The sequence below is a fragment of the Chiloscyllium plagiosum genome, unplaced genomic scaffold (genome assembly GCF_037043375.1).
Source record: "Chiloscyllium plagiosum isolate Xiang-an unplaced genomic scaffold, Cpla_swu_hap1 HiC_scaffold_9, whole genome shotgun sequence".
NCBI classification, from domain to species: Eukaryota; Metazoa; Chordata; class Chondrichthyes; order Orectolobiformes; family Hemiscylliidae; genus Chiloscyllium; species Chiloscyllium plagiosum.
Window position 1 is genome coordinate 77,994,256 of NW_028270147.1, and position 19,707 is coordinate 78,013,962.

At 40.3% G+C, this 19,707-nt stretch overlaps 1 protein-coding gene across 3 annotated transcripts in view; it reads left to right on the top strand.

Moving 5' to 3' along the window:
- kcnt2a (potassium channel, subfamily T, member 2a) overlaps positions 1–19,707 on the top strand; it is a 712,068-nt gene that overhangs the window by 358,778 nt on the left and 333,583 nt on the right. For all 3 annotated transcript variants that reach the window (XM_087990852.1, XM_087990853.1, XM_087990854.1), the window contains exons 12-14: positions 7,341–7,505; positions 8,861–8,997; positions 12,750–12,813. In XM_087990852.1, the coding sequence (XP_087846978.1) occupies positions 7,341–7,505; positions 8,861–8,997; positions 12,750–12,813 (366 nt within the window). The remainder of the gene's footprint in view (positions 1–7,340; positions 7,506–8,860; positions 8,998–12,749; positions 12,814–19,707) is intronic.

Below are 19,707 nucleotides of genomic sequence, written 5' to 3' on the forward strand. Positions count from 1 at the left end.
CCGGTGGAGAATCCTGAATTTTGGCTTTTCCTGACTTTTTGCTGACTCACTCACTGCCAGTCAGATCAGTAAAAATACATCCCAGAGTGCTTAATTTCCTAGACAAAGTACCTTCTCATCAGCAGATGAGGAAGCTGCAATCAAATTGTTGTAGTTTTTCACACTCTTCTCATGTTCTATGTTCATTCAAATTGGCCATTAAAGGTCAGTGTGTTCTTGCCTTTTGGGAGCCAATCCCTTCAGTAGCGCTGTCTATTTTCATTTTGCTGCCACTTACCTTTTCTCAAGCCCAGTACAAAGGAAAGATCACAATTGGGAAACCCTTGCTAGCTACGAAATGAAATATGAGACACAGGCAAAGTAGATAGCAATAAACCTTTTATCTTGCAAGTACATTAGTCATATGTGAAATTCTTCTCTGAGTTGTTCTGAGAGATGGACACACAGCACACTGACCAATCGTGTATTTAACTATAAATGAAATGTTTGTGATGGAGATCCATTGTTGGAGGGTTGCTCAGAGGCCCAGGGCTGCTGGCTATTTCCTTTGTGATCTTTCAGTAAAGGGCCACACATGGCTCCCCAGTCTGCGCCCGGACACTACAGATTGATGCTATTACGTTACATTGTACTACACAGCCGAACCAGCCAATACAATGACAAGACATTAAGATCTGACCGTGCAGTTCTAGGTGACAAATTTGTCTGTCATTAGCAAACATCAAGGGTGAAGATACAAGGCATTTCTTAGAGCATTTCTTACATTATCAGGTGCCAAGTGGCAGGGAGAGTAAGAAATGCTGCTATTGTAAACATTTCCAGAACCCCTGTTGTCTTGTTTTTGGAAGCATTGTCACGCATTCCTGGATTCGCCTGGCAGTGTTGTTACATTGTCACATGGTGTTTCACTTAGTCAGTGACCTGGGCACAAAAAAGACCGGGTGGTTGTCTCAGTTCATCTGGGTAATGGGGCACAGGCTGGGGAAAATGCAAAACGATGCTCACCAGAAAGACCAGGTGTCCAAATATTGGCACTTGGGAAAATCACTGTCGACCTCCCTGCAATCTAGAAAAAAGTGTTCACCACTACTCTGCTTTTTACCTCTTAGCTAATCATATAGCTACTAATTCCACGTTCTTATATTGCATTATGAGATACTTCACGGTTGTTCATCTGGATGTAGAATAACGATTTGCTGACCTCGATGCAACCAATCACTTGAATTTAATCCTGACTGGCTATGTTTCCTAGGCCTTTGGAGTTGAGGTCTGCTGGATTGAGGAGATCTCCACTTATCCGCCAGATCCAGCTGATTGTCTCAAATAGGCCACCATGATCAGACATTTCCCTCACTTCTCAAATTTCTCCTCCATTGTCCTAATCTGTCTTCTGCATTTCAGACTTTCCTCTACTCCAGTCTCCTCAACCCTGGTGTTACATCTTCCTTCTAGACTCTCATGCCTAACTGATGATGCCTCAAACCTGGCTCCTGGCCTCTTGATCTGCCTTACTTAGGCCTCTAATCATCCTCATCCTGGCCTCTGATCCTTCCCAGACCCAGGCCTGACCCAGGCCTTCAATCCCCCTTGACCTCGGCCTCTGATCTCCTCAACCTTAACCATTTTTGTTCCAGTCCATTCAGTCAAGAGGCCCCATCAAGGAAGCCACTGAACATTAGGTAAAGCAGACACACTGAAGCAGCAGGCAAGGTTGCTAGAGACACTCGGAGAAAATTGGATTGTAAATTGGGAAGACTACCACAGTATCAGTACCATATTGGCTCTGGCTGTCCCCATGAGCAGGGTTGGCAACTTCCATGGAGAGTCGGGACTGCGCCAGGGTGTAGTGAGAGGGAAAGGAGAAAGAAAACCTTCCTAGGGCAGATAGGTTCTACGGGTGACACCTTAATGTAAATAGAATCTCTCATTTGTAGATATATATTTTCACTTTACCTCATTACATGTCTGATCAGCCATTATTTTAGCTGCGGCTACAAGAATGAAGCTCGAGAGGCTAGCCTTCCTTAGTGCCACACAATATGAGAACCTTGTCGTAAGGAGTGCTCTGCAACTATAAAGCATTGTCATATCTGAATGTGGGAGCAACAGATGTTGTAAAGCATTCCAATGGTTTGTTAACTATTACTGCACAGCAGGGACGTTAGAGAAAAAGCAAACTGAAGAGTTACATTTACGTTTGGGAATAAACAGGAGCTGCTTGCTTTCCAACACTGACAGACCGACAGGTAAAGAATAATGACTTCATCCAACTCTGTTCCATTGAAAGAGGGGTCCCAAATAAATTCTGCCTGTCCTTCTGTGCTCTTTCATGATGCAAGTGATATTTCCTCAATCTCTGCCCTCATCTTCCTCTTCAGAAGAATACTGCTGGTTCTCCAGTTGGCCCCTTTTGGTCTGTTCCTGTTGTCCAAAACACAGTGTGAGTGGATTATGCAATGCATTCTGTCTGTAATGTACTGCAAGAAACCACCCAAACCTGTCCAAGCATGGGAACCTCATCTTGAGGAGGTTTCATGTGGCCCAGGTAGAAAGAGACTGTGGGTTTCTGCCCTTTCTTTGTATTGTGAGCGGATCTTATTGCTGTAAACTCTGGTTTGAAGGCTTTTCTATATTAGCTGGTGTGCCTGAGCTAGTATGTGTTCCTCTTCACACTCTGTGGCTAGTTGTGCTGGAGCTACACAGGTGATCAGCTGTGCTGGATCTACTGGCAAGTGATTTCAATGAGCCTCTGTGGACATTATCAAAAATAAATCAGCTTCTTGTTAAGATTAACAGTGAGCAGCCACAGCAGATACAAAGGACAGTTCACCATAGTCCTCCATACATTGGGGCATGAAGGGTAACAGGATGTCCCAACATGGACCTTTAACATAGCAGACCTTAATCAGATGTGTCCTTCACAAGAGATGCTGTGTATACTAGGGAATTGAAAGTGTGGTAGGAATAAATATACCCTTCCCACTGCCCCCATCCCCTCCAAACCAACCCTTCGCTAAACTAAAGAAAGGCAGCACTGCATATAAGAATTGGTTGTAAAATACTTGCCATCAAATGTGTAAGAAGAGCAGCTTCAGCACCTTGTGCAGCCTGAGAGACCTTGGACTCTGTTTATGAAAGGATTACTTTTTAAAAGTTGTCTGTGATTACTAGGATTATTTTTCAATGATCAATGTTTTGGTTAAGGGTTGCTAGGGCTCAGCATTTGTAATCGACATAGTGCAGTCACATTGCAGGATTCTGTGATTAAAGCTCTCCTCAATATATGCATATACACTGGTAATGTACAAGTGGCTGATTAATTGCCCCTTGAAGAACCTCATATCACGCATAACTCCTCAGAGAAGAAAAAATGTATTCTGCCCACTCTGGGCGTGGTGGCAACGATTCTCATTTCCACCGCACATTCATGATTTGAATGAGGATGGAAGGCAATACAGCAAACGTCGCAGGCTCACCTCTTCGTGACATGCTCCCCGCCCTCAAACCTTTATGTTCCTTTCTGCCTTGCTCTCCCCAGCGACCCCAACAGGTTTCAACTCCCACACCCCCCCCCCCATTCCCAGCCAACCCTCTTATTTAACTCCTCACCTCCCCACTTTACCCCCCGAGCCCCAGGCATGCCTAAGTCATGCTGGAAAAGCGCAGCAGGTCAGGCAGCATCCAAGGAGCAGGAGAATCGACGTTTCGGGCATGAACCTTTCTTCAGGAATGGGCTTCTTCAGGAATTCCTGAAGAAGGGCTCATGCCCGAAACGTCGATTCTCCTGCTCCTTGGATGTTGCCTGACCTGCTGCGCTTTTCCAGCAACACATTTTCAGCTCTGATCTCCAGCATCTGCAGTCCTCACTTTCTCCCCATGCCTAAGTCATGCCAAACATCACAACACAGTGTTGCCCCCTGTTGAAGCCAAGGTGTTAGTGACTATTGATGACCCCACCCCCACTTCCTGTGGTAGCCAGTGTCTTCCCTTACTTCATTCTCTCACACCCTTATATGTTGAGTTGGCTCCCTCTACATCCTAGCATATAACTCCCACTCTCCTTAATTCACTTGCACAAATTCCCCACCACAGAAGTGGCCCCTGATAACAAGCTTTGACCAGCCACGAACAAGCCCTTCAGGCTGACCCATGCCCCAACACTCTGGTGTGGAGGGACAGCCCTGACCGATGAATGATCAGACCCCAACCAGCTCTCTGAAAGATTTACCTCTAATATCAGACACGTTGTATTTGACGTACACAACAGACTGGGACCCACTTCCTGGACTGTAATGATATGGATCTTCTGACGCCATAGGCAACCTACTGATGGTGTCCCAGACTCTGGATGGAGACTGAACAATAACCTTGACTCTCCTGTTGCAGCACTTTCTGATTGACAATAGTTATGTCTTTTCTAGACTAAGGACAACTCCCCTTACACTTTGAAGTCAAAGCATATTCACTGTATCTGCCTTGTGAGCTGCCAGCATGTAGCATAGTGCCGACATTGATGTAGCACAGTGCTATACAGCAAACTGTGTACCCACTATGACGGATCACTGCTGACAACAATGACATGCTGCCTGGCTTTGTGTCTGCACTAAAAGGCAAGGCAAGGCAAAGTAAGTAAGTGCAAAGTGCATGAATGTTAGGAAAGCAAGATAATAAGCCAAAGATAGACCCTGTTCTGATGCACTTCGCTGTGCTCCAAGCAACTTGGCAACAGTGTCGTAATGTAAGTTCCTGATGAGCTCCCAAGTGCAATATTGAAGTGGAGAACTACATCATAAGTGAGTTGAAGCTGTGCCATGATGTGGTGAGGCTGGTGATTTACTGATTCCAATCTCTGTGTGTGGAGGATGTGGGCAGTTGCTCTTAATGTCATGCCCACTGAGATGGTGGGGAACGTTGGCCAAGGTGGATGCCCACAAAATATACCGCTGAGCTTCAACACCCTGACTTTCCTGTCAGAAGTTGGTGCCATCTCGTTTCTCCCTGCTGCTTGGGAAAAATTGCAATTTGCATGGACATGAGGCAAGATTAGAGAATAGTCCACTCACTGTTCTTTAGTGAGAATCTCATCTAACCTTTGAAACCTTATGTGGAAACTTGCACTTCTTTCTTCTCATCGAGATTTTTACAATTCTTAACATTGCCCAAGTTGTCCAGGGACTGGGAAAGTGTCTCCTTTGACACAGAGTCCTGAATAGGCATTATTTTGGGAATGGAGTTTTGGTACCGCTGTATCCCCTGCCACTGGGACAGGAGGTCAGCACCCACTTACCCTGCTCACATGGCCATCATCATTGTTTGCTCCATGAAAATTTCCACCCTTATGTGGCAGCCCACTTGCTACCACCCTGACCATGCCAATCCTGACCCTTCACTGCTTCCAGCTTAGTGAGGCAATGGCCTAGTGTTATTATTGTTGGACTATTAATCCAGAGACTCAGGTAATGTTCTGAGGACCCAGGTTCAAATCCCACCAGGGCAGATGATAGAATTTAAATTCAATAAAATTTTGGAATGAAGTGTCTGATGATGACCATAAAACCATTGATTGTCAGGAAAACCCCATCTTGTTCACTAATATCATCTGGGGAAGGAAATCTGTCATCTTTACCTGATCTGACCTACATGTGACTCCAGACCCACAGCAAAATAGTTGACTCTTAACTCCCTCGGGGCAACTAAGGATGGACAATAAATCTGGTCCAACCAGTGATGCCCACATCCTGTGAATGAGTAAAAAAACTCACTCACTGCCCTGCTCCCTTACTCACAGGCAGCAGTAATCAGGAGCAGGTTGGTAAGGGAGGGAGTGAGCGGCACAGACAAGTGCTGGCAGTGAAGTTGTGACTAGTTAAGAATCCCCCAGGATTCAATTGATTTGAAATATCTGGGGGGATAAAAAAGTCATTTTTCATCTGCTTGTTATGTTGCATCGCTCATTATTGTGGATGGTCCTGTTCTATGATGCAGAGAGCTATCTACATCATTACTAACACGTCGCAGACACTGTGGCTGCATGTGTGGTGAGTGCACCCCCTGCAGTTGGATGGCAGCAAGTGCAACTAGCTTGATGGGCCCAGCTGATTTTATGCAATAAGCTTACATCACATCCTTGGCAGAATTTCCTCCGTTCTTAGCAGCCTGAAAGTTGGCTGTTTACAAGGATGACTGGTATGGTTGATGGAAAATGGATAGTGGTTGTCAATTTATTTTAATATATCCAATTTATGCCTTTTCAAAGTTTATCTCAGTATCAAAAATATCTGTTGAATGTTAGTAACTGATACAATCAGGATGGAGATATAAAGTCAATAGTCTGTGATAGGGGATGGAGTAACTCAGCCCTCCAAAGTTTTTGGTGGTTGTCTGTCAAAATGCAAGTAGTGTATCAAGAGTGAAGATCTGCATTGCACTCCAGTGCATTATATCCCCATAGGATAGTTTACAATATTAGCAGATAGAGAAAAACAATTTGTTCTTGTGTTTTTATTATTATAGCCATCAAGTCCCATGGCTGTCATCATTGTTTGCTCCATGAACATTTCCACCCTCAACTGGCAGCGCAGTTGCTATCTCCCTGGCCATGCCAATCCTGACCAATCACTGCTTCCGCCCTAGCAAGGCAATGGCTGTGATATTTACTGCTTGCAGGTATCCTGGCACTAGATAGTGCAACACTGCTTTTCATGTCACCTGACCTGGAATCCATGATGTCGTCTGGGAAGTTATTAGCAGGTCGATGCAATCTATCTCTGGTATCATTTCATTGCTGCTATTATTTCTCAAAATGAGCATAAGTAAAAAGAAACACACCCGGAAACTTGTTGGGCCACAACTGTGGGTTTATCAAAGAAAAGGGTAGTGTCAGTGAACTTGGAACACAGCTTTCTAAACAATAAACTTGGGGAGATGGTGACGTAGTGGTCAAATCTACAGCACCACATTCTCAACTCTGATCTTCAGCATCTGCAGTCCTCACTTTCTCCCATAAATAATGTGCCAACTATTTTTTTTCCCATTGGTTAGACATACTTTACTCCCAGTAACTGGATCCACCTGATAAGAAAATCTATCCCTCTGCTTTGAATGTACTGAATAAACAACCTCACAAGAATTCATTTTCCCCTCCATATTATCTGTATGGATACTGCAAATTTTGGATTTGAAATGCATAACAACAAGTAACATTGTGTCGATCTGGATTTGTTGCAGCAATGAAAAATAAAACAAATCTATTCATATTGATTTTCTGTCTGTTAGTCATGAACAATATCTTGGCATTTTGCTTGTGAAAATTGATAAGTAGTTTTGTTTTTATCCTACAGTTTGAACAGCTGGCCTATCTGTGGATGGAGAGGCAGAAGTCAGGAGGAAACTATAGTCGTCATAGAGCTCAGACAGAAAAACATGTTGTACTATGTGTCACCTCTTTGAAGATTGACCTGCTAATGGATTTTTTGAATGAATTCTACGCTCATCCCAGACTACAGGTTATAAAGAATGTGTTCTAATCACCTTGTTGTCCACAAAAAGAAGCATTTAAAATACAGACAACCTGCTTTGCCATGTTGACATACCCTTACAAGTAAACTTGTCAGTACAATTTTATGTTTTACTTCTCAAAATCAATAAATTCACTTTTTGAAATAATCAAAAATGCATTTAAATTTGATTCATTCAACTAAGGAGAGACTACTATTGTAGATCTTGAGCATTCAAATTTGCTTAATCTAATTAAGCCACTGATATTTCTGTAAGAGGTATTTCTATGAGAAAATTATGAGCATTTTACTAATATTTTTGCTTAACCAGTAAATAAATTGACATATGTGTGCTTTTGGATTTTAGTAATTTTTCACCTTGTACAGGATTAAAGATCACGTGAAGGAATATGTGATAATTTTTACATTGCTGCACTTCTGTGCAAGAAAGCACTACCTTGGCTATTTATGTAACTTCTGCAGCATCTAATTAGTTGATGTAAACTTGTGCAGTTTTTTTAAAAATCATTGTGTCATTTACAGTGATCAATTAATGGGTAGGTGGATACAGTTAATTTTATCCATGCTGCATCTTCTAAGTAATTGTGTGGTGAATGAATTTGGGAGGTAAGTCACAACATAACCAGATCTGAATCTTTCCATCAGTAGCGACCAGTTTGTGCAATAACATTCAATTTTTATTATCAAAAATACTGCAGATCAGTGCAGCTGTGTTTGCAGACATCAAGAATCAGTATAGATGAGTGCGGTAAACAACAATAGCAGCATACACAATATAACATACACAATATAACATTATCAATTATTATTGTTGACTTGCCCCGGTATGCATTGTAAACAAATATTAAAAATTGTTAACAATAATAATATCTCTGCATTAAATTATACAAGACAAGAAATTATACAAGACAACCTGTGTCTGCGTGTGTTTCCTCCGGGTGCTCCAGTTTCCTCCCACAATCCAAAGATGTGCAGGTCAGGTGGATTGGCCATGCTAAATTGTCCATAGTGTTAGGTGCATTAGTCAGAGGTAGATGCGTCTGGGTGGGTTGCTGTTCGGAGGGTTGGTGTGGACTTGTTGGGCCGAAGGGCCTGTTTCCACACTGTAGGGAATCTAATCTAATCTAAATTGAATTAAGTAAAAATAATTAACCAATAAATATGGGTGCACATTAACAAGTGAATCAGTACTAACTGAGAATTAAATGGGTATATTTTGCTTCAATTTGATAATGTCAGTTAAAACTTTGAAGAATATAGATACTTATTTTTGTTTCACTAAGTATTAAAGAATACATGCTTCATGTTCTGCTAATTGTATTTACATTTCATTTTTCTAACAGGATTACTATGTAGTGATCCTTTGTCCTACTGAAATGGATTTACAGGTTCGAAGAGTGTTGCAAATTCCAATGTGGGCACAAAGGGTAATTTACCTCCAGGGGTCAGCGTTGAAGGACCAAGATCTTCTGAGAGCCAAGTAGGTCTACACTGATTTTTCCATTGTGCAAATGAAATTGAAAATAGCATAGTAATGCTTTTAGGAAGCAGATGATTGTTTTTCGTCTAGTCTGTTCCATGTAAATGGTGCATTCTGAATTGCCTTGAATCACACTTATTGGTCACAATCTCTCTAGTCCCTTCTTGAAGCCCATTAATGCTGCTTGTCCCGTTATCCAAGTTGACAATCTGCTCCACACACTTTAACTAATGTGTCCATAAAAAAAATCATCTTCTATTTTCCATTTTAATTTGTTGCACTTAACTGTAAATATAACAATAGAGATATAAAATTTGTTTACAGACTGAAAAACTTGTCTGGATTCAAATTATCTAAAACTGTTGCATGTGAAAAAAACCTACAGCATATGCTCTCGATCTTTCTTTGGGAGAAATTCTGCTCCTTTAATTGGATGAGCTCTGTGAAATCTGAGGCAGTGATGGGTGGTGAGACAGAACTGGATGTTGTGCACTTGGAATTCAAAGTACTTTTGGGTTATGTATCTGAGGGGCTAAGTGCGCATGAGGATTAGAAATATCTAGGTCTATCATCTGTTCAAAGATATCTAATAAATTAATCAAACTTGGCATCCTACTCTTTAAACTGCACTGACTCCATATTATTTTATTGCTTATTTTATGCCCTGATACTACTACTGGCACATTATTGGAAATTAATTTTGTTTTAATTGAGAACCATAATTTGGGAATGATGATGGTATGGAGCTTGTTCCATTCCCGAAATGTTTGCACTGCCACCTCCGATTGGATCTAGGACTATACCCATGACAGGTGCCATTCCTCCCTGAAGCCTGTTTGGAAAAATTACAAATGTGAAAGATTGGTTTGACAGTGACTAAACCTACAACCTATATTCTCAATCCATAAAGGCTGACTTGGAAGGAATGAGCAGCAGTTTACCTGCTGCAGCTGATAATGACTGAATGCTTTTACTTTGGAGTGTGCTGCATGGAGAAGCTTTAAATTGCAATTACTGAACTCTGTGTAATACTGAGAGAGAACTGAGCACAAACTACCTTGAGGGACAGAGTGTTAGAATTATTTTTTCCACTTACCCTGGAGTTTGAGAGATAAGGACATGTGATCCTCAGTTTGATTTCCCTATTTTGCTGGCAAAGTACGAACAGTGAAGTATGAAAGAACAATGAAAAGGAGGATCTGCACTGTAGCATTCAGTTCCAAAGAATTTGCAGGCCATGCATATTTTATGAAAATCGCAGTGAGACTGTCTTTAATATATTTTACCAAAGAGGTCACAAGGAGCTTTGCTAACTTTTGCATGACAATATGGAACCCAGGTAGTTCCACCTGTAGATCTGAAAAGACCGTTCCATTTAATGATATTCTAGTTATCAATAATTTTCTGGTCCTCCTCCACACTGTGCTTCACTTGGTTATCAAAACATGTTTCTTTTTTCTATTCCAGAGCTTCTGTCACATGCAATCTGTAGGCCAGTGTCTTGAGAGGTAGATCTTTAGGTGCCTCAGGTCCTCCTGGTAACTTGGTTCTAAGGATTGCCCATACCCCTGGTCAATCTCATCTCATTTTATGGCGATATGCTGGCCTCGTGGTATCATCCTGGAGTGTTGACTCAGATAATATGTGGGGACCCAGGTTCGAATCCTGTCACGACAGATGGTGGAATTTAAATTCATTTTTTTTTAAAAATCTAGAATTAGGAATCTATTGATGACCGTTAATCCATTGTCGATTGTCAGAAAAACCCATCTGGTTCACTAATGTCCTTTAGGGAAGGAAACTGCTATCCTTACCTGGTCTAGCCTACATGCAACTAGAGACCCACAGAAATGTGGTTGGCTCTTAACTGCTATCTGGGCAATAAATGCTACCTGGTCAACGATGCCCTCATCCTGGGAATGAATACGGCATCTCATAAATGAGGATTAGATTGTGCACGGATAGGCGAGGTCAGTGGCTGATTACGAGCTGCTGTGCTGAAAAACGGCAGTTTTCCTTAGATACTCCAGCAAACATCCACTGTATGGGCCCTTGAACTCTCAAACTGCTGCTTAATGGAAAGGCTGATTCAATAGATGCTATTGCAATCAAAAAGCTGTGAGTAACAGTAGCGTTCATCACAGCCTTGAGTCTGAAAGTCAATACATGGGATTCTGACTGAGCTTTTCTATTCAGTCTATCTTAGACAGCATCATAATCTTATGATCTTAATCACAGTTTGCTGAATGAAAAGCAATTAACCTATAGAATTTTTGCCTTTTTTAAACTAACTGGAATTTGCATACATGAATAATTGTGCTCCATTTTCTTGGCTGCATTCAACAACCTAGTGACTTGTTTAAATAATCTATTGGTACAAGCTGTGAGCCATTTTTTTTTTCAAAACTGGTGTTCCCTATACTTTAGATAGAATATTTTGTATAATTTATGATATGTTTTTTCAGATGATTCTCCAACAACAGTGTGAAATGGGAAAGTAAATTTTGCAATGAATTTGACAAGCCAGGATCTATTATAGCTGTGATTCTGTGGAAAGATGCTTGATTCAAAGTTGTGAAATATAGCATATATTACCTGATAGGATGGTGGGCACAGATTCAGCAGTAGCTTTCAACAGGAGTTGGACAAATATTTGAGGGATGAATAACATTAATGTATACATGCATAGGAACAGGTCTTCATGGATTGAACTCCTTTCATTATGTATTATTTCAGGTATGAATGAGTGAATGGGAGAGAGAAAGAAAAGATTGGGGGATGTTCTTATTATGGGGAGATTAAAAGGAGACTCGTTTACACCTGAAAATGAAGCTGGAAACTTAGGGAACGTTGATAGAGAAGGAGACTGCAGTAAGAATCCTTCTGGGAAGAGAGCATGAGAAAGACAGGAAGTGAGCAGAGAATGACACCATTTTTGTCATTAACTGTAAATGTGGTATCTTGTTGAGAAGGGTTTGAAGATACAGGGTGAAATACTCTGCCTTGACGCTACAGCAAGGCTACTGTTCAGGATGAGAAACCAGACTGGAGAAAGAATGTGCCGAGAGATTTTCTTAACTAGAAGAGCTCAAGGAGAGGGCTTTGCCAAGGAAGGGAGTTGTTGTTGTGGTTAGTACAATGCAATAAAACTATAGATCCAAAATTCAGCACAAGCAAAACCACTGGAGATCCAGTAGTGTTATATAAGCTCCTTGAGTATGTAGTTTTATGTCTGTTATTTTTCTGATTGCAAGCTAACTACACTCTTACTGTTTGATAATCATTTATCCTTTATCAATAATTGACGTCAGTTATGGAATGTGAAAAATGTATGAAAATGGAATAGAACTTCCTTCAAAAATACCAGATTTTAAACTAAGAAAAATAGCTAATTCATTGTTGTGATCTCCAGTGTGTTCACATTTCAAAGTACAAAAATAGTTATAAAGTGCAGAGCTTTGTTTAGAATTGATAACAATTGAAACTAATGGAATTAGATTTTTTGCCATGAATTTCTTCATTACATTCAGCTTTAATACACATTTGATAAAACTGTTGTTAATGCAACATCTGGACCAACATTTATATTGGTGTTTGTAGTTTGCAAGTCTCCATGCATTTTTGTCATCATTTTGCAAACACACCAGTGAATACAGTAATGATTCTGAAATATTTCTCTTTCTTTCAATCTGCAATCCATTTCCTTAAATGCTGCCTTCCTCTACAACTGGATCTTTTGGTGACTGATTCAGAATGGATGATGCTGAAGCCTGTTTTATCCTTAGCAGTCGATATGAAGTTGACAGGACAGCTGCTGTAAGTTATCTTACCTAGGACTGAAATTTATCATGCATTTTCCAAAAAGAAAGCTGGAATGGATAGATGAGAAGAGCCTAATTTCATCCAGAATATAGTCTTTCAGATGGATCAAACATGATCAGCTAGATCTTCATAGCAGCTGTTTCTAGATTACTCCTCTACTCATTGTAAGTTGGGGAGGTTTTTGACAAGGTCAGACTTGGCAAATTGGCCAGAAAATCAAACTCATGTGATCTAATGAAAAGTGACGATTTCAGTCCAAATTGACTCCATGGGAGGAAGCAAAGGAAAATGGTTGATGTGTGTTTTTTTATGTCAAATGCTGAGATTCAACAGAAATTGGTCAAATGTTTGTTCATGCGGAAGAAAGCTGTAGACTGCAAAAATATTTCAGTGGACAACTGTTAAGGTGAGCAGTGAAGTGGCTGATTTAATTCTACCCAGAGAAATATGAGATATTGCATGCTGGGGTGTGCAAACAAGATAAGAGAATATTCAATAAATGAATGTAGCAGAATGGAGGAACCCCAGAAAGAAACAGACTGGTCGATATGATGGTTATCAAGGCAGACAGGATATCCTAGTTCATTAGCTGAAGAATAGATAAATGAATAAATGGGAAATTATGCAAAAACTGTACAAAACACCAGTTAGACAATAGCTAGAGTATTATGTCCAATTCTGGTGACTTCATTACAGAAAAGATGTAATTGCAATACAGAATACTTTTATTAGGATATTCCCAGGACTCGAAAAATTTAGTACTGAGGACTGATTGCTGTTTTCTTTGGAAAAGAGGAGGCCAAGTAAAGATTTTGTTTCAATTCATAAAATTATGAGGAGCTTAGATAGAGTAGATAGGCAGGATCTATATCCTCGAGCCTCAGGATCAATAATCAGAGGTACACAAATTTAAACAATTTGATAAGTCATATTTGGGGATATTTCTTTTCACCAGATTGTAGCGAGGACCTGAGCTTCCTGTCTAGAAGAGTTGAAAAGGCAGAAATCCAAATGCTTTAAAGAGGGACTTGCAATTGGACTTGCCCAAACCTCCAGAGCTCTAGTCCAGAAGGTGAGGTTAGGGCGGGTTTCTATTTTCATTGGAACGAAAATGGGCAGATGGATCTCACCCTGTGCACTTTTGGGACTGGACTTTTCACTCTTCTCCTAGCAGGTTGGAAGGGAGGGTGGAGCAAAGACAATTCAAGGAATACTGTGTCATCTCTACCCTGTCCCCTCTGCAATTCTAAGCCAGAATCAGGTGCCCTGTCTATCCTTGTGCTAATTAAGTTAATCAATTACCCTCCTTTACAACCTGATAGCACCATGGTGGGGATTATCCCCATAGTAGGGTGTGTCATTACTTCTGCCTTTAGCCTTCTCAGGATCTCAAATCGAGCCCCCTTCTACGTAGCCAAGTTCATCTTTCTTGGTATTGCCTGTAGATCTAGAAGTGGTCAATATTCCCACAGGCGCTGCTGGGAGATAGAACTGGCAGCTATCCGACTGATCGGCAAATCTCAGCAGAATTGTACCTTACCTGGAGAGGGCATGTCATAGAATCCCTATAGCGGGCCATTCAGCCCATCAAGTCCACACTGACCCGCCGAAGAGCATCCCTCCACCCTATAAACCTACCTTTCCACCACTAATTCACCTAATCTGCACATCCCTGAACACTATGGTCAATTTAGTATGACCATCTTTGCTCATCTATGGACTGTGGGAGGAAACTGGAGCACCCAGAGGAAATCCGTGTGGACACAAGGAGAAGGTGCAAACTCCACGCCAACAGTCACCAGCAGGTGGAATCGAACCTGGGTCTCTGGTGCTGTGAGGCAGCAGTGCTGACTACTGAGCCACCTTGATGCCCTCCTTTCCACTTCTGTGCCACCTCATCTTCAACCATTTAATAATGCTGATGGTGTTAATTTTATGTGAGGCAGTCACTGGGACAGGAATAGACTTCCTTCTCTACTTGACCCTCCAAATTTTATTTTTTAACCAAGGCCAGGAAGAGTATTGCAGCACCAATGGTTCTAATTAGTTTGGAATGCAGAACAAACAGTCATTATTTACTTAAAGCTGACTGGTTTAGAAACCACTGCTGTTAAAGTCATTTTCCATTTTTCTGGTATGTGAGCATCATAGGTTAAATTTAAAGTTTTTCAGTGTTTTTCTCCAGCTGATACCCACTTGTTTATATGTATCAAGTTCTAATACCCCAGCCTACACCATTTGTTGACAGGGAAAGCAGGTGATATCCTGGGAATCCAGCTTTAATATCCTTTAGTTATCTACAGGATCTCCTTGGGATCCATGGTGGAAGACCCGCCTTCCAATGTTCCAGTCCTTCTTTGTGAAAATGCTTCTCCTAACTTTTTTATTCAGCTCCTTTAGTGGCCCAGCTAAACTAGGATCTTGAAGTATTTGGAATTGAGCAGAAATTTAACTTCACCTGGTGGTAAGCACAGTATTGATCTGTACTGACGATTGTTTGTACCTGAACACAACAGATTTGGGAAACATGGCTTCCAAAGTTCTTCATTTCTTAATTGTTAGTGCGGCCCTTTTTATGTAATGCATGGCTCTTCTGCCATTGTTTTCCAGCAGAGGAAACGATTAATGCACGACTGTAACCAAGAGATAATAATTTGTTAATCCTTTTCAGACGGTAAGCAAAAGTTTAGGATGGAAATTTTTCCTTTGGGCTGGCTTCTGGGCAAAGATATTTCCAGGGCCAGAAATCCCAGTCTGCAACTGGGGGAAAAGGCGCTACCGTATTGATAAATACTTAGGTGCTGGCATAAAGTTTTTGCATTTCAATAAAGTTACAGTTAAGCCAATTCTTTTATTTTTATTTTGACTGTATTTTAATCTAGTCTAAAAACAAAGTGTATTTTGCTTAACATCGAGTAATTTGACCAATAGAATTGCATCTGGAATGTAACACCTTATACTTACCATTGAAATAACAAAAAGTTAGGGGTCTAGACTATCTTCTTAATGTATTTTGAGGGGGGTGGTCTGGTCCATAACAATGAATAGGAAGGGTTTAGAGGGATATGGGCCAAATGCAGGCAAGTGGGACTAGCTTAGTTTGAGAAACTTGGTCAGGATGGCCGAATTGGGCCGAAGGGTCGGTTTCCATACTGTATAACTCTATGACTCAACGTAAATATCAATGTTAATTGTTGTTTCAGGATCCCTTTCAGAACATAAGGGGCAGCACGGTGGCTCAGTGGTTAACGCTGCTGCCTCATAGCACCAGGGTCCCAGCTTTGATTCCAGCCTTGGGCGACTGTCTGTGTGGAGTTTGCACATTCTCCCCGTGTCTGCGTGGGTTTTCTCCGGGTGCTCCGGTTTCCTCCCACTGTTCAAAGATGTGCAGGTCAAGTGAATTGGCCATGTTAAATTGTCCCATAGTGTTAAGTGCATAGTCAGAGGGAAATGGGCCTGGGTGGGGTACTCTTCGGAGGGTCGGTGTGGATTTGTTGGGCCGAAGGGCCCATTTCCGCACTTTAGGGAACCTAGTCTAAAAACATTGATGAAGGAGGTCTGTTTGATTCCCAACAACATCCACTCTCAACATATGATAATATTGCAAATTCTGGTTTTGTACATTTAGATTTGAGGCCAGGAGAAGAAACTGTTTTGTTTTCTCAACACCCCATCTCTCACCCCAATCTCTCATGCATGCACACAAATGCACACACGAGACATAAAAACAGGTTCTATGATATAATTCCATCATAAATACAATCTGGAGACCAGTTCTCCAAACAGATTCAGACTTCTACCGAATTATCACTTGAAAATCACTTTGCAAACAGCTTATTTACATGTTAACAAAAAAATGCATAAATTTGATTATATTAGCATTTCTTTGTTTAAATTACCATTGATAGCATATTTAGTTGTGACTAGAATGAATAATCTTGGATAATTATTAGCTATGTTTTTTTAATTATTTGTATCCTCTTTGAAAGAAGATAAATTACTGCAACACAAAGGGAAATCTTTGTGTATTACTGTATGAAGAGAAAATTACCTTTGAAATTATTTAAAATTAATCATTTGATATTTTGGTTACAGTAAATGGAACATAAACTATTTGCCTGTCCTGGTTTCTTTTGATTATTTAAATGCTTATCCAGATGCGAAACTGTAACTAATGAAGCATTATGAAATTAAATTCTGGTAAAATGGCGTCAGTTTTCTAATTGTATTTGCTAGTCTTTAATCTCAAAATGATTACAAATCCAGACAAAATATTTCCTTATCGGACTTCCAAAATCATAGTGTGATCTGTTCGATTCAGAATTTCATGGGTTGTATGTGCAGAAATTACATCGAGATTTTGGCTTAATATACTCACCTTCCAAATGGAAGTTTTCACTGAAACCTCTTTTGAGACACATTGGTCTGAACTGGAATGTAAAAGCTATTGTAATTGTGGCACCAGTACTGAAGCTGCTGTACAATGCTGAGGCATCTCACAGAATTACTTACTCTGCTGTTCCAGTCCCATTAAAATGCAGAATTACATGTTAATTGGAAAAGACTTTCAAGCAATTTGGTCATAACAAACACTTAACTGTAAAGTACATTTTTGAACAACTTCAGGTGCAATGATCACGCTTTGGTTGATTAAAGCGCAGGTGTTGATTTTTAAAAGAGTATCAAAAATTTAAACTCTTGTCACATGCAAGAAATCTCCTGTATCAATATCAGGTAATTTCTCTTGTAGAATCGTTTCAGTGTGGAAGCAGGCCATTCTGCTCATCAAGTCCAGACTGACACTCTGAAGAGCATCCCTCCCACCCCCATATCCTATAACCCTGCAACTCCTGAGGTTAATACTCCTTGGACACTATGGGCAATTTAGAGGAAAGTCACACAGACAGGGGAAGAACATGCAAACAGTCACCCAAGGCTAGAATTGAACCCAGGTCTCTGGCATTGTGAGGCAGCAGTGCTAACCACTGAGCCACCCTGCATTTTTACTGCATTCCTGCAGCTGAATCTGTCTGGGCAAATCTTTGCCAGCATACTAGTGGTGTAAATCCATGAAGTTGCATAAACTTGATTTTTTTTGTGTGTTTGGTAGGGCTGTGTCAATGAACAACTAAAGAATGTGGTCTACGTATGTAGAAAGCAGTACAGATAAATGAAGAAATTCACATATGACAGTGTATCAGCATTAAAGTGGACAAAGTCTGCAAATGTTTTTCTTTAAAAAAAACATGACACCAGCTCTTAAACACCCGTGGTTTTGCCATCAGGTTCCAGGAAATTACGGGCCAATATTTTTGTTTTATGTTACCAACAAATTTGGCAAATTAAAATGTCTCACTAATGACACTTAATGAAAGAGTCTCATTTTCAGTTATACTTGCTATCATAATCTGCTCAAATTTAACTTATGCATCTTTATTTCCCGATGGAAAATTAAACATTGTTTACAGTTTTTCAGCAATTCCCACATTATGTTTTACATATTCATGAAGAGGGCAACATTTCCAAATTGTGTTTCAGGGTAATTTCCAATTGATTTTATTCATGAGCTGTGCATTTGGTAATATTGTGACTCTCAATCATTAATTATTTCCTTTCTTCTTTAGTTTCGTGAAATCTCATTTCAATCATTTGATTGTGTTCTGAAGCATGCCTTAAATAACTTAAGCAGAAAAAAAAACATTGATAAACATTCTTAGTTATTCACCTTATACAAAGAGGATTTTAACAATCTATTATAGTGGGAATCATTGCAAATGTTCAATTGGTTGTATTTTAATGTGAAATAAAAATAAAACATCCTGCATATTTACATATTTCAGTATTTTAAGAGAATTCCATCAACCTCTATTTACTTTCTTTAGTTTTAATCATCTTTATGAGAGACAAATTGCTTTCAGTGACTTGGAAATGGAACATTCTCAACATGCACTTTCTGAGCTGTCATAATGAGATAAATCACAAGTAGTAAAAAAATGAATAAACAACAGATGATGTTGTAAAGAAAAGTTTATTTGCCGCTATAAATGCTGTGTTCCCATTTTATGCAACAATAATTCACTCTGACTCTGCTCAAGGGCAAGTCTTTTGCTGCTGCTCCATCCTGAACTGTTTCTACTAGCAGATTTTCGTTTGCTATTGCTTTCCATTATCAGGAGCAGGGCAAAGAACCATGTCCTAAATGTAGGTGAGCCGGTACAGGACTTGAATCTGCTGTTACCCTTCATCCCTGAACCACACACTAGCCATCTAGCCTACTGTAATAACTGGGTACTCATACGACAGGAGCAAATTTATGACATTGTGGTTTCCAGACGTACAATATAATTACATTCTCAGAGTCAAGTGCTGGAATTTCATTTTTTTTGTAATGCTCCATGTGGCTGATGGACTGATACATTTTTATTTTGTACATTAACTGCAGTGTAGGAGGGGTGGCATGATGGTTCAGTGGTGCCATTGCTGCCTCACAGTGCCAGAGACCTGGGTTCAATTTATGCCTTGGGCCACTGTCTGCATGGAGTTTGCATGTTCTCCTTGTGCTGTGTGAGTTTCTGCCAGGTACTCCAGTTTCCTCTCACAGTCCAAAGATGTACAAGTTAGGTGGATTGGACGTGTGGAATTATCCAGAATTTGGAGGTGTGTAGGTTACGTGCATTAGCCATGGGAAAATATAGGGAGATGGGTCTGGTTGGGAAGCTCTTCGGAGGGTTGGCATGGACTTGTTGGGCCAAATGGCCTGTTTCTATGCTCTAGGGATTGTATGGATAGATTTGACATTCTGTAAATATGTTTATGTGCACATAACATTATAATTTTCACTCTTGGAATGAGGTTAATAATTGACTTTCGTATTTAAACTGAACAACT